Here is a 16,305-nt window from a genome sequence, read left to right as displayed (position 1 = left end):
CAATAAAAAGTTTGGTTGTAGTTAACAATGTTTAGGACTTTAATAGATTCTCACTTGAACAAAGCGATCATATTTCTTATGTTGTTTAGTATAAAACTTTGCCTTAGAACAACAATTAAAAAAAAGTATGTTGTTTTGTTCTTGATAAAGCAAAATTAATTTTGCAAATTCAAGTTAGGAAAAGGTCTTTCAAATCTGTTATTTTGAAAATATCTACAACCTATAGTAATTACTCAGTATATTTGAAAATGCTTTCACGTCATCTTGATTGTCTAATTATTTATTTCACATATTCATAGAAAATGTAACAAAATATGAAACAATTTTTTGAGAATTTGGGGAATGGTATGGCTCAATCATAAGATGTACAATTTATCATTATGCCCCAAATTTACACTTTTGATATCATTGTTTTAAACTTTTATTCAATGCTTTCATAAAATGTGATTTAGGCTGCTTGTTTTTTTCCTTTATGAGAGCCACTAACTCAATTGTCAGAAAGTAAAACCTCATTGGGAAGGGATGAATGGAAATATTCTCTCCGCTCTATATGCTGTTTTGTATATCATATTTGGAGAGAATGGAAACATAGCAATTATGTCCTCCCGTCTTTGTATTTCTTCCCTTTTAAAAATTATGCATTCATGTATGGCTGCATAAATCATAATTTCCAGATATCATTATTATCTTATTCCTCTTTTTTTTTGGTTAAAACCCACATAGGGGCCTACACGTTAATATCCAAAATTCGGTTACAAAGTTCTTAGAAGGATCCTCCAGCTCGCTAATGCTCAAAAGAGCTACAAGAAAATTAGAAAGAAAACCTAATAGCCAGTGGTTCCTTTACATAAGATTACAAGAAATACATAAATAAAAACTCGGGCTGTGAGTAGACAGCACCCAAAAAAGGAAGAGCAGATAAAACCCGTTCATCACTATCTTCCTGCAAAAATGTTGATGAAAATTGAAGAGCAAATATAAAAACCAAAATAAGAGTACCTTGCACTCATTGAAGCTCCAGAAATAAAAATATGAATTTTCCCTGCAAGGAACTCTCCAAAAAGATGTATTAGACAGATAGTATATAAAACAAAAAAAATAATCACTCTTATTATCTTATTCCTCTTATTTATTGCCAACAACACAACTTCTATTGGCTAATAGTTTTCATTACTGATTTCTATTGTGTGTCGATGGTTCCTCTGTTTTTTTTTTTCTTCTTTTGAATTTATGCGAAAAAAATTTGATATTTGTCAAGTTGATGCATTATATGGTAAATTAGTTCATAGATTTCTCGTTTCGAGTAGATGGTGCATTTGAGATGGCTTTCTCTAATTTTATATTAGATATTGCTGCACAACTTTTCTAAACTTATATTTTCCTGTAGTAAATTACTTATTTTTAGATTTTTTTAAGGCAATTTTCATAATCATATTTGCTTGCTAAAATGTGATGGTTGTTGATGAAACAAATTTGTGGTACTTATTATTTGCATTTTCTTTTCTGGCGATAGCTTCATATTTATTTAATAATCTATAGCTTAATAATACAAAAGAGGCTTACATTTTAATGTGATTGCGTGAGAAATTTTGCATTTAGATTGAAACCTAGGGACCACTTTGCTTGAGTGCTTTACATTTCTGGCATAGATATGGCTATGCTTTTGTTAACATCTTTGAAATTTTCTATTTCAACATTACCATGATTACTTTCTATCTGTGTATGTGTAGGGAGAGATAGAGAGATAGGACTGAAGTGATTAAATTTCGTGATTTTATTTAGTTGATTTTATTTTCATTATATTTTATGTACTATCATGGTTCCTGTTTTTAAAATATTTTATGTACTATCATGATTTCTATTTTTAATATATATATATATATATTTATATAATGTCAACATTTTGTTTCTTATTATTTATTTGTATTTGCATTTTTTCATGTATAGTTTTTTCTCGTAATAAAGAAATAAATCTTGGTAGATCGTCTTCTGTTACTTGATGTTATTGTGTGTGATAAATTAAGTTTGGAAAATGATTATCGATATCGATTGCCTTTGGGTCAAACAATCTTCATAGAAGATTCTATTTTTAAAATTGTATTAATGTGCACCATGTGCGCGTGCATTTAGTCAGTAGATCTTCAATTTTCTTTATGTTAAATTTAACAATTTACTTAGCTTCTTTCATGTGTTGGAAGTAAACTATACTATTCATTTTCCATAAGAATTACTCGTTGAGAAGGTAATAATTTTTCACCCCTTTCGCACGTTGCATCATGGATAGCATGGGATTCTCTTCTCATACAACCAATGTAGCGCAACCCATCAAATGTTTGTTTTTATGCATGATGCACCTTACAGTTATTAGACCACTTGCACACTGGAGTCTTTTAAGTACCATTTTGTAAGATTTTTCTAAAAGTAAATTATTGCTTAAATGTGTTGGAAGTAAACTATACTATTCATTTTCCATAAGAATTACTCGTTGAGAAGGTAATAATTTTTCACCCCTTTCGCATGTTGCATCATGGATAGCATGGGATTCTCTTCTCATACAACCAATGTAGCGCAACCCATCAAATGTTTGTTTTTATGCATGATGCACCTTACAGTTATTAGACCAATTGCACATTGGAGTCTTTTAAGTGCCATTTTGTAAGATTTTTCTAAAAGTAAATCATTGCTTAAATGTATCAAAGTAATATATGACCTACAAAATTAATCCTTATGTTACTTTATTTTAGTAATTGGATAAGTCTAAAGATCTTTCCGAAAGTGAGGTTTTATACCAATTGCTTATAAAAGCTGTTAATTTTTTCCCGTCACATTTGCATATTATTATCTTGTGCCGTAATTGACTAATCAACTTCGTTCTCATCTTTCCTGTTTATTTAGCTTTTGCTCATTGAAGTAGGTATAATAATGCTTGAATGTTCATCCTAAGTGCATTATATAATTTGGTATTAATGGCTAACTTCATATTATACGACACAATTTTTTATAGCGATTATAAGATTTAAAATGTGATGATTAAGTTTTTGTATATATTATAAGATGTGACAAACCCACTTGATGCTTTTAAGTTTTTGCAACATTCTACTCACATTTAAAATTTAAATATTTTCTGAATGAAATAATAATGATATAATTATCATGCTAAAATATAAATTTATTACTAAAAAATATATGAATTTTTCATAATTTTAAATGATGGTTTTGATTAGGCTCACTTAATTTGCAAGTAAATAATGTGTTGTTCACATTTACACCATTTATATGGACTTATCTTCCTTCCTGGTTAAAAAAAAAAAAAAATCTTTCTTCCTGGTAGTTGTATGTTGAATCTCTCTTCTGTGTTTAGTTAGGAAATTTAATTTTGTTTCTCAATGTACTTGAAAAGGTTTTTCAAATCTATTATTTATCATTTGCATCAATAATATTTGTTTTTCAAATGCTAATGCTAATGTATTCAATACTAGACAATGATTTTTTTTTTTTGCACATTCCTTAGAAGTAAATTGATTCTTTATTTCTGTTTTTTCATGGAAGAGGCGGTGATGATAATATTCCTTTGTTTGCATACCTAAAAAAGTGCAGCTGTTCATGATAGGCTTAATGTTTAGCATCACATAGAAATAAGTTGGATTGCATTCACGTGGAATAGGTGGTTAGCTGTGATGTTGTGTACTTGGGGATTGTAATATGTTTAATTGTGTACATTGTCTTTGAGATGCTCATTTAGACTTCCAATTGTTGTGATGTGTGAGAGTTGTTTTAAGTTTTATGGAGGGTATTAGGAATACCTATTGGCAAGCTTTTTTTATACGGTGCTCTTGATGGTTTTTGTCCATCGGCTATAAGTACTCATTTTTAATTTAATTTTATTTTTTTTCTCCTTTTGTTATTTTTTTTATTGAAAGATAGGATTAAATTTATATTCAATTTATCTTATTTCAAATATAGTAGAAGTATAAATCATGTATGTTGATACAAATATTTTATTTAATATTGATATATAATTTAATATCTTTGATACAACATATCATATATGATGCACTTGTATTTATACTAGTATATAGGTATGTTAAGTTAGGTAATCCGAGAGTTTAGGGTTTGCCTTTCATCTAATATATAATAAAAAAATAATATATAATAATAGATATGTTAATTATTATCTTCCACAGCCGTCTAGGGTTTGCCTTTCATCTTCTCTTTCATCTTCTCTTTTCGTCGTTCGGCTCCGTTGCTTTTGCAGGAGGTGTAGAGATTGCAGGCGTCGCTTCTTCGGCTCCTTCGTGGCTGTTCGACTTCGCTCCTGCGACGACTTCAACCCCGGATCGGAAGTTACGACATTTTGATCGGAAGCAAGAACGGGAGCTCGCTGGCTGTGAAGGTAACTTTCTCCCTTTCGCGCGCTTCTTCAGATAAATCCCGCTCGGATTTACTAAATCGCGAATTTAAGCTGTAAATCCGTAAATCCCGGATTTACTGAATCCCGGGATTTAACGCGCGCACAAAAACTGTTTGGCTGGATTTAGCGTAAATCCGACGCAAATCCCGCTGTAAATCCGATACCAAACAGCCCCTAAATCCTGTTTGGCAGGATTTAGCATTAATCCTATTCAAATCCTGCATCCAGACAACCCCTTAATGACTTTATTGGGTAGACTTTTAATACGAATCTTGTTTAGATAGCAGGCTCATTAATCAATATTCTCGGAGGAAAACAATGGAAGTGTGAGTTTTCCAGTCTTTCTCCCAAATATGAACTTTTTTTTTCCTTATTTAGTAGGTTATATATAGCGGATTTTGAGATCTTCTTCGGTGATTTCAGTGTTGCATCGGCTCCCGGGAAAGTGCTCATCTCCGGCGGTTACCTCATTCTGGAGAGACCCAATGCCGGGCTCGTCTTAAGCACGAATGCTCGATTCTATGCAATAGTGAAGCCGCTGTATGAAGAGATTAAACCAGAGAGCTGGGCGTGGGTGAGTGCTGCATTCCTCCGTTTCATTCTACATATTATTACAGGTTTTATTTTGATTTCTCTTTTCTTTTCTATGATCTTCTGTGTGGTGGTGGATTGAATTTTGATGAGATGTTATTCGGAACTATATTTGAGCGCCGTTGTGTTTAAATTTTTATTTTGTTTGATAGTACTTCCTTGTTTGATTGATTTTTTTTTGGGGGTTTTTTTGTGGTTTTGTTTTCCTTCTAATTCCCCGTTTCTCTGCCAGTCTTGGACGGATGTGAAAGTTTCATCTCCCCAACTTTCCAGAGAGGCAACATACAAACTGTCACTTGAGAAATCAACGCTTCACTGTACCACCTCAAGGCAAGTTCATAGCGTTGCATTTAGTTGTGTATTATATTATGCTAGGTCGTTATTATTGTTTTATTTTTGTAGAAAAATTCTCGTCTTTGTACTAATGAATGGCTAATGATTACAATATTCACAGTTCTGCCCTAGGTTGCACAGAGTCATGAAAATATTCCCGCTTGCACTTGTGATGGAGGAAGGTTTATATCAATGTATCATTTTGTTAGAAGAAGACTACTCTTTGCATTCGTTTTTTCCATGAGAATGGCTAGATACTACATGTTTGTACATTTGGATGAGTGAAGAGGAGAAGTTATCTTCATTCCTTCAAACTGTAGTATTTGCTTAGATCTCTTAGCTCCAGACTTTGAGAGGTATCCTTTGAATCTAGTGAAATGTCAAAGTTCTCCTCCATTCTAAAGATCTTGTTTTCTTCATCTTGTGTTGATTTCAGTGGTCTTCTACTGTCCTGTAACATATAGGGCATCGCAAAACATGATGCTTCTTATTAATATCTGCAAAATATGCTTTAAACATATTTCATTTTTCACATTTACTTTCAAACAAAACAATATCTTAGTTTTCTTCCTTTTTAAGTAGAATATTGCATTTTATGGAATAAAATAACATGCCTATTAATTGCATATTGTTGCATCGTGCTAACATTTTCTACTATGTAATGATAATGTGTTCATTAGTAATGAGTGGTTGTGGACTACTTTTTGTTTGGTAATGTTGTGTTGATCTGATATGTGGTTTGCTACGAAACAAAGTCGCTGGTGCTCTAGATATACAGAGCAGTTTCTCTAAAAGTGTTTTGGCCATACCATGAGGGAGGTGCATTGACAGTATAATTTCTCTAAAGTTTCTGCACAAATCAGAGTGTGATATGTCAGATTTTATATAATCAAAACAGCTGAAAAGCATTAGCCAACAAAGTTAAGTAGTTATATTAGCGTTTACCTGCACCTGTACTGCTTTAAACCTATGAATTGTTTTTGTTCATCTCCATTTTAGGTCTATCTCAATTTTAGCCATCATTTTTAATGCAATATTTTTAGATTATCATCTTGTATAATTTCTTCTTGGGATTAAACATTTTCAAATTTATATTCTATTCTACAATATTCTTCAAAATTTATCATGATCTTTTCTATTTGCATTTTGGAATTCTTTCCTTACTATTTCAGGAATTCTGTGAACCCTTTCGTTGAGCATGCAGTGCAATATGCAGTAGCAGCTGCAAGGAGAAACTTTGTTGAAAAGGGGAAGAAGGATGTGCTAGAAAAGGTTCTTGTGCAAGGTAATGTTTGTTATGTATGACAGTTTAAGTAAGAATGTTATATCGGTCTAGAGAAAAAAATTTTAAATCATAACTTCATGTAGATTATTTATTTATTTGCATACAGGGCTTGATATTACCATCCTAGGAAGCAATGACTTCTATTCATTTCGTAGTCAGGTATCTCTATAATCTGCCTTATCACAATGATTTGGGGTAGGTTTTATAAATTATCATTTCTAAGTTGTTTTTGCTATATGCTACTTGAGGTGGTTAACTTATTAATCATGAACAACTTCTATGAGTCTATCCATGTTATCTTAACTCATAGAGTTCCTCTTCCTCCTCCACCATACTTGTGTTTTTTTTTTTTCAAGCCACAATTTTAATTTATTTTTTTGTTGAATGGCATGCAATTGGCTTTTTAAATTTCATCTTAAAATTGAAAAAACACATGACCTCGATAACTAATTCTTCTGCGGTTTTGCTTCTAATGCTTGCATGGTAACCAGTGCCATCTGACTTGTTTTTATCATGTTGCTCCAGAGTTGCATTTGTATTAATTTTTTGCCCTAAACTTTCTTTATTTCAATATCCTAATACCTAATATTATTGAACAATTCATAAATTGTCCTAAATTAGATAGTTTTTTAATTTCAGATTGAAGCGCATGGGCTACCTTTGACACGAAAAACATTGGCAACGTTTCCATCATTCTTCTCTATCACATTTAATACTGAAGGTTCGAATGGAACAGTTTCTAGAAGTTGCAAACCTGAAGTTGCTAAAACTGGATTAGGGTCATCTGCAGCAATGACTACATCCGTTGTTGCGGCTCTACTTCATTACTTTGGAGTTGTCAAACTTCCATCTTCATCTATATCTCTGACTGAACAAGTATCAGCTGAGTTGAATATTGATATGGTGCATATTATAGCTCAAAGTGCTCATTGTTTAGCTCAAGGGAAAATAGGCAGTGGATTTGATGTTAGTGCAGCAGTCTATGGTAGTCAACGTTATGTTCGATTCTCACCTTCAGTTCTTTCTTCTGCTCAGGTGATTTGCACTTCTATTTGCATGTCTGGGACGACCTTTTCTTCTCGTGTATTGAAGCATTACTTGAGTTGCTTTATAGTGTCATTATTCTGGCATTTATTCAAGAAATGAAATTACCTTGGTTAAAAATATGAACTCCTAAATAACCTCGACTATTAGCCAAAATTATAATTATAAATATAGTCGGAAGTGAAAAATCTTACCTCCAGTCATAGTTATTCAATTTGAGATGCACGCTAAGAAATTGACAATCAATTTTAACACTTTATATCCCATGAAATGATGGAATTACACTTGCTTATCTTGTTAGATTAGATAATTCAATTGATTGTTTTTCATATATTTGTTCTCCTGTCAAGAATATTTATACATATGAAAAACATATTTATCAAAAAAAACTTTTTGTGGGCTGAAGCCCTTTGAATTTTCATATAAGCAAGACGTTTAAATTTTTATATTTCACATTGGAAGATATTCGAATAAGATGTCATGTCAACTGCCACTCCAATTTACTTGTATATGTTGGGCGTATAGCATTACTCTAAATAGAAATTTGATAAGCTAATCTAATCTGAAATATTTGAGTATTGAGACTAATATCTCTTACTTGTACATTTAAATGCTTTAACCTTTTTTTTTTTGCTTCCTCTAGATTTTATTTTTAAGAATAGTTAGGTAAATTTAAGTAATAAATGAAACAATAATGTCCAATTCTTTTATGCTTTATTCCACATATGACCCTTCTCCTTTGCTTTCTTTCACTCGCTTTGGTTTTTATTTGATAATTAGATGAGATGATTGTAGGAATGTCAATTTTATAAATTTTCAAAGTTTGATATGTGTCTGGAAAGAATATTTGTTCTTCTTTTGGAAAATTTGTTTTTAAACGCTGAAGAATGATTATTATTATTTTGGTATCCTATTTTGAAACCCCAGGTTGGAGGAAGCTATATGCCTGATGTGATCTCTGACATTCTTAATGCGAAGTGGGATCATGAAGCATCTCGATTTTCTTTGCCTCCACTAATGACACTTGTGAGTTTTTCGAGCTGCTCAATCCGTTCAATCAAGTGTGACTGTTCAAATTTTTTAGATGTAACGAGTAATTAATATCACACTTATGGTAGTTTACCTTCCAATGCCTAACATAATTTTTTTTTCATTTCCTGATTCTTATATATTAAATCAATTAGTGCTAATTCCAAAATTTTATGTAACAAACATGATTTAAAATTATGCAATATTAAACAGGCCTTAATATTTTTTTTAAAAAAATTCACAATGAGGTTTGGGTGCTATGTGCGGTGTACGCCTTATATGATGTGAGGTGTGCTTTGCCTTAGTTTTGGTGAGGTGTCTGTAATTTATAAATATAAATACTTCTTCCCTTACTGAGCGATAAATTATAATTATAAATGATTTAAATTCATAAATATTATATTCAATATTAAAAAAATTATTTTAACTTTTAATTATAAATAAAAGTTAATAATTATAAATAATTTAAATAAAATTGAATATATGTATAATGATATTTTTTAAAAATAATAATTTTTTATGTCATTATTTAAATTAATATTCTTTCTTTCTACAGAAAACTCACATCTAAATTGCATTTTGCATGGAAAATACAAAGTAGGATTGTGTTTTCTATTGAAAATGTAAAGTCCAATCGCGTTTTCCATGTAAAATTGAGAATCTTGCGTTTATTTTTCAGTAAGATTGATGGGAAGCATCTTAAATTTGTAATACTATCTCTAGATTAGACTAGAAGTCTATCAACTTTTCATTCATGCTCAACTATTGGCAGTTGCTTGGTGAACCTGGCAGTGGTGGATCATCTACTCCATCAATGGTAGGTTCAGTGAAGCAATGGCAGAAGTCTGATACCAAAAATTATCTTGAAACACGGACACGACTGGCAGATGCTAATGCAAAGCTTGAAGCTCAGCTGAATTTATTAAACAAGTTTGCACGGGAACAATGGGCAATTTATGAACACATCATGGGGATGTGCTCAAATTCTGCACATGAAAAGGTACCTCTTTTCTCAGATATGCCATCTAATTTACTTTATTTTTAATGCTTTTAACGTACAAGAGTTTTTTTTTCTTTCTTGAGATTGATCATGGAGGTAAATTACTTCGATTAATACATGAAATTAGAGAAGAAAGTAAGTATTTTCTGTGAATTGCTTGCTTTATACATCCAGGACAGGTTTATACAACAACAATGATGCAAAACGAAGCTGAAATTGAAGAGGGATTCAATCAAAATTAGCCACAAAACAAGGACATAATAGGAAGCTAAATAAGAGTGCTCTTTATTAAATTCCTGCAAAACATGGATTGTAATGTCACGTTTTCCACATTCCCCTCAAGTTTGAGAATAAATACTTGTCATTCCTAGCTTGAGTATAAGACGTCTTATCTTTTCACATGCACATGTTTTCATCCTTCTTTTCCATTGCACACGTTAGCAATACCGGGTTCCGGTCCGGGTCGGATCGTCGGGCTGCACGGTCAAGAGTAAGAGCATGTGCCGACATGTTATTGGCATCCGGTTGTAGAGCTACGTCAGGTGTCCAGACATAGGTAGTGAGTATTATTGGGGATTTGGGGCTTGCTGCTGTGACTGCAACTTCTCTCTAATGTTTTTTTCATTTCTTGCTTGCCTGATCTAAATTTCCTTATTTCTTTCATTTTAGAAAAAGTGTGAAGTGTAGATCTGCAATCGTTTATTGGTTGAATCTGAAAGTGTTTCAAAATCTACTGCTTTTATTTTTATTTGTAAAGCTAAACGCCATACATAACTTCAAGGTTATGCCCTCTAAATATATTTTCTAAAAAATAGAATTATCCTCATGCTTGTGCAGTGGATGGAGCAAGTTGTTGATCAATTTCAAGAGGAAATTGTTAAGTCACTTCTTGGAGCAAGAGATTATTCCTTCGAGATTAGGTTTCTTATGCAACAGATGGGAAAAGCTGCTGGCGTACCTGTATGTTTTTTTTTTGCCTTTTTTTCTGATATTTAATTGTATAACTTTTGCATTGTTATTAGAGAGGTATTATTGCTCCATTCTTTGCTTTTTACAATACTTTTAATGACATTGTTTATCTTAATTTTCTATTTGGGCTATGAAACAATTTTTTAGAAGCTGAACCGAACCTATTGTTATTGACAACTATTTTGAGAAAGTTCTCTTACGTGCATTTATTTAGTTCGTTTGGTTTGATGATACTAGTTTTACTTCCTGTAAACTAATGAAGATTTTTTTGTAGGATTTGATACTCTTTAGAACTTTTCTTATGTAGGTCAAAGTCATCTAGTTTTCATTGGTAGTCATAGTAAAACTATATATTTTTCATTATTTACGCCTGGCCAGTGTCTCTTTATATCAATATGTTTTGGGCTAGTCTGACATGTTGATGTGCAGATAGAACCTGAATCACAAACTCAGCTTTTGGATTCCACAATGAATATGGAAGGCGTTCTGCTAGCTGGAGTTCCTGGAGCTGGTGGCTTTGATGCTATTTTCGCCATCATCATTGGAGAAGCCACGGAAGCTGTAGCAAAGGCCTGGAGCTCAATAGGTGTTCTTCCATTGTTAGTTAAGGAAGATTCTCACGGTGTATCACTAGAAGCAGGCGATCCCAGAAACAGAGAATTGACTTCTGTCATATCATCTATCAAAATAAGCTAGAAATAAATTAGATATATTTATTGTAAACGGCATTTTGAAAATAATTGGTAGTTTAAATTCATTTGCACTTTATTTTCTGAATCTGATGTATTTGTATTTAGGGGATAATAAAATCGCAAATCGTCTATCGTGCCATACCTTATTTCTCGTTTAATAGACAAGCAGAAATGTTCAATAGCATTTTTCAATGCTATGTTTTGTATTGATAAAATTTTCAATGTGTAACTTTTTATATGTTATAGAGATTGTGATTATGAATATTTTCAGTATTTGTTTAAGATTTTTTATTGGGTGATTCTGAAAAAATACTGATTTTTATTAATTCAAAATTTATTTTATATATATATATATATATATAATTAGTATTTTAGTTCAATTAAAGATTAAGAATATTATTATATATGATTTCTAATAATTTGATTAATTTCTAAAATATAAAAATTTTGCTCATTAGAAATTTTTGTTGTTTATTGTTAGGATATTTGAACATTTTATGAATTAAACTCTATTATATTGTATTTAGTATTTACTATAATGCATTATAAATGAATGTTAATATATGATTGAGTAATTATTGGTCGATATTATTGTTATAGTACTATGATAAAAATGTGTGTAAAAGATAAACATAAATTGATTGACTCGTTCGTTGAAGATTGATGGACCTGTGCATGATGGTAGGACAAAGAGTTTTCTTTTAAATATTATGGTTGACTGTTAAATATCCTCTACTAATATAACGATTGAGAGTTATTATGAGTTATTACTATGTTGAAGGGAAAAGAGCGATGACTCTGTTTATTGAGTTAACGATTGCCGACTACCGATTATTGATTGTCAACCACTGATGACTTTATTATTTTAACATCAATATTGTACTATTTTAATAGCTTTACTATTATTGCATATATTTTATTATTCTTACATAGATTCATGACCATATTGACTATTATTGTTATAAATAGAATGAATTCATGCATATTATTTTTTATGGGCTTTGAGTTCAATAGTAGAGTTTTAGCGACTTGTTGGATTCATAAGCTCATTATATGTGATTAATGATTTCAGGCCAGAAAAGAAGTTGAGGGTGTGAGGACGATCAGATACAAGGTTCTTCAGGTTTTATTATTATTTTGTCATTTAGTTATTCTTTTGAGCTAAGGAGTGAGGAGTGAGTAGACAATACATTTTATTTGTATAACCCGTGACTTTTGTAGTTTTGTATATAATTTTTTGGGTAAAGAATACAAATTTAAATTAATATTTTGATTAATAGATTTATTTTCACTTGTATTTTACATTGAAAGAAAGTAGATAGTTTTAATTGTTGCTATAAAATATAAAAGATATAATTATTTTCAATCTAGGACGTAGTGCTTATACCGCTGATGTGGTGCATTCTGATTGCTCTCCAAATGGAATTTTTATTCCGTCAGGTTACCTGACGTAGAGCTACATCATATAGCCTATAATATGTCGTCACGTGCACTTACTCTTTACTGCGCGGCCCGACGACCCGACTCGGACCAAATCCGGGATTACTATGTTCGCGTATTGCTCGGTATTTGCTCGATATTGCTAGGTATTACTCGTTATTACTTGATGTTGACCTCGTTTTTGTCTTGATTTTCCCTCGAGCATGTTCGAGCGAGTTGATCGAGTCTCGTCGAGCTCGATTCAACTCAAATCGACACTAATTTGAGTTTGATTTATTTTTTATCTTATTTTATTGAATTAATTTTTGTCGAGTCGAGGCGAGCTTGAGTTGACCCAGATCGAACCAAATCCGGCTCAGTCTGAACCTGATTTCTTCCTTTGAGTGTAGCTAAATCCTAATCAAAACATGATTAATCTTCTAAATCAATTTGAATCACACCGTTAAAAATATTTTTTTGATCGGACGGCTCCGATCTACCCTCTCCCTTGGCGCCCTAATTGAGACAAAAGCCTCCATCCGCTCCCACTCACTCGGGGTTGGCAAAAACAAGAGAGGCGGAAATTCCCCTCTGGCTTTCTCTCCTCCGTTCGCACAAGGCCAGACGAAACCCCCTCCCGCTGGGCCGCTCTCCTTGGTTCTCACGAAGACAAGAGCCGAGAGGCTCTCTCTCCCGGCCGGCCCTACTCGAAGGATCTGCTCCCGTCACTCTTAGCCGACGACCTCCCTCGTCCCTCTTATTTTTCTCTCGCTCACGGAGGCCAGCCAAGGCCGAAGCCCATCTGACCCCTTCGCTAGAGCCGAGCCCCAAGCAGAACTCCTACTCCGAGCCGACGTCTCCCTATCCCACGCGACTGCAGCCGACCCCCGCTCGACGTCTGGAGTCGAATCCAAGCCCAGGTCGCGACCTCCTCTTGCCCTAACCGAAGCTTTCTCCCCCTTCAAGCAGGTATATATATCTCTCTTCTTCTCATTCCTTCTCCTTCTCCACTTCCTTCGTCTTCACCATTTCCTTCTTTCCCTTCTTCTTCTACCTTCTCCTTTCTTTCTTTCACACTCATTTTTGGATGTAAGCAATGAAACATGTTCTAGATTCCCTAAGAAAAATCTGAGAAAATTTATGGTATTGAGTTGAATACTATCATACAAATGCTTTGGGTTTTGAGTATCACATTATTGTCCTTATAATATTGGAATTTTCATGAATCATCTTGTTCAAATGGGCAGCACTGTGAAACGTTTTGCACTTTTGTAGTTAGGTATTGATGTCTTGAGAAGGAGAGATTATTTTGTGCGGACGTCGAACACAGCTCTATATTTAAATATCAATTAAAATAAGCTACGTCAGTCATACCAAGTCGCGGTACCAAGCAGTACTGACGCTCTGGTACCGGGGTACGGAGCTGCGGGCTTAGGCATCCGGACGGGATCCGCTCCCGCACAGAATAATTTTTTCCTGAGAAGATGGAGTACCCGGTTGGTGTAATAAGAAAATCGGATGTTTCTTCATGTTCAAAAGCTAAGCAAACACATCTTTTACACACACTTGGCATACCGTAGTATTAGGTTTTACTTTATATTAAATCGTAGTCATAAAACAATTTTCTGCTTATCAAATGCATCATCAAAGCTGCTATACTGTGGCAGAGGATCGTCTATCTTCTGTGCCCTCCTTGAATTTTCTTTAGGAGGATGAAATCATCAATTTGGAGAGCTGTCTAATAATAAGTTCTGCTATTTGCAGCTCCATTAAATTTATATTTTTTAGGCTGCTAAACTATAAAGATTATTTCAAATCTTGCAGATAGAACCTGAATCACAAACTCAGCTTTTGGATTCCACGATGAATATGGAAGGCGTTCTGCTAGCTGGAGTTCCTGGAGCTGGTGGCTTTGATGCTATTTTCGCCATCATCATCGGAGAAGCCACGGATGCTGTAGCGAAGGCCTGGAGCTCAGTAGGTGTGCTTCCATTGTTAGTTAAGGAAGATTCTCACGGTGTATCACTGGAAGCAGGTGATCCCAGAAACAGCGAATTGACTTCTGTCATATCATCTATCAAAATAAACTAGACACAAATTAGATGTATTTATTGCAAACGGTATTTTGAAAATAATTGGTAGTTTAATTAGATTGTAGTATATTTGCACTTGCCCTGTCAACCTATTTTTTCAATTTCATTTGCACTTTTGTTTCTGAATCTGATGTAATTGTATTTAGGGGATAATGAAATCGCAGAACGTCTATCACACCATGCCTTATTTCTTGTTTGATGGACAACCAGAAATGTTCAGTAGCATTTTGTGTTGATAAATATTTTATTGTGTAATTTTTTATATGTTATAGAAATTGAGATTATGAATATTTTAAGTATTTATTTGATATTTTTATTGGGTGATTTTGAAAAATTAGTGATTTTTATTAATTCAAAATTTTATTTTTACATATAAAAAGTGTTTGTTCAATTAAATATGCATAATATTATTATATATGATCTTTAGTAATTTGATTAATTTTTAAAAATATAAAATTTTGCTCATTATTTATGATGCCTATCATTAGGATATTTTAATACTTTATGAATTAAATTAAATTATATTTTATTTATTATAATACATGATAAATGAATGTGAATATGTGATTGAGTATTAAACGGTTGTTATTATTGTTATAATATTATGATAAGAATGTGTGCATAAAAGATAAGTAATAATTGGTTGACTCATTGGTTGAAGATTGATTGACTTGAACAGAATGGTGAGCTTTCCTTTAAATACTAAGGTTGGCTATTAAATAACCTCTACTAATATAATGATTGAGAGTTATAAGGAGTTATTATTATGTTAAAGAGCAAAGAGTGACGACTCTGTTTACAGAGCCAATGATTATTAACTACCGATTACTGGTTATTGAAAAATATCATGATAACCAAAACTTTTTATGATTGATCAGGATTTCACTGGTTTTATTTTTATTTATAGTTATTCTTTTATACTCAAGAATGTAATTATATGCTCTGATTATATGATTCTTTAGTATTTTAAATGATTTATTTTTTGGATCAATGAATTAATATAGATGTGTATTTATATTTTAAATTATAGAATTTGTTTCCAGTGTTTATTACTAATAGATAAAATTAGACAGCTATGATTGTTGTATAATAAAAGATATATATATATATATATATATATATATTTTTCAAATTATATTCTAGTTAAGGATAACTCCCATTATGACTTTCGATCCAACAAAAACAATGTCCTCATTGAAGGAGGAGAAAAATCTAGCTTGAGCAACTCTTTCAAAACTCTGCTTCACGCAAAGTCGAAGCAGCTGTAACAACGTCTCAAAAATATGAAAACTACACACCTAAGCTTTGAGCTCGCTAAAATTTTGGAAATTAATTCAGTGAGGCGATGCTGTTGGCAATGCTGCGTCGCAGTGCTGTGTTACTTGCAATGCTACAGTATTTGGGTCACTTGGGTGGCGCCCATCACTAAAAGGAGTTTA

At 32.6% G+C, this 16,305-nt stretch overlaps 1 protein-coding gene across 3 annotated transcripts; it reads left to right on the top strand.

Moving 5' to 3' along the window:
• Positions 1–4,146: 4,146 nt before the first annotated feature.
• On the top strand, positions 4,147–15,063 carry LOC110110430 (phosphomevalonate kinase, peroxisomal). Of its 3 annotated transcripts, none has more exons than XM_028696178.1 (11): positions 4,147–4,393; positions 4,692–4,737; positions 4,835–4,985; positions 5,235–5,332; positions 6,508–6,620; positions 6,727–6,779; positions 7,260–7,655; positions 8,592–8,690; positions 9,466–9,693; positions 10,531–10,653; positions 14,598–15,063. In XM_028696178.1, the coding sequence occupies exons 1-11, from the start codon at positions 4,162–4,164 to the stop codon at positions 14,862–14,864; spliced, it is 1,806 nt and encodes a 601-aa protein (XP_028552011.1). In that variant the 5' UTR covers positions 4,147–4,161; the 3' UTR covers positions 14,865–15,063. The 3 variants fall into 3 exon arrangements, with proteins under 3 accessions (XP_028552011.1, XP_028552009.1, XP_028552010.1); XM_028696176.1 differs by lacking the exon at positions 14,598–15,063 and adding an exon at positions 11,092–11,512; XM_028696177.1 differs by lacking the exon at positions 14,598–15,063 and adding an exon at positions 11,092–11,358 and having other exon boundaries at positions 4,333–4,393; positions 4,699–4,737.
• The last annotated feature ends 1,242 nt before the right edge of the window (positions 15,064–16,305 follow it).

Source organism: Dendrobium catenatum, unplaced genomic scaffold (assembly GCF_001605985.2).
Source record: "Dendrobium catenatum unplaced genomic scaffold, ASM160598v2 fragScaff_scaffold_716, whole genome shotgun sequence".
NCBI classification, from domain to species: domain Eukaryota; kingdom Viridiplantae; phylum Streptophyta; class Magnoliopsida; order Asparagales; family Orchidaceae; genus Dendrobium; species Dendrobium catenatum.
This window is presented reverse-complemented; position numbering and strand designations above follow the sequence as displayed.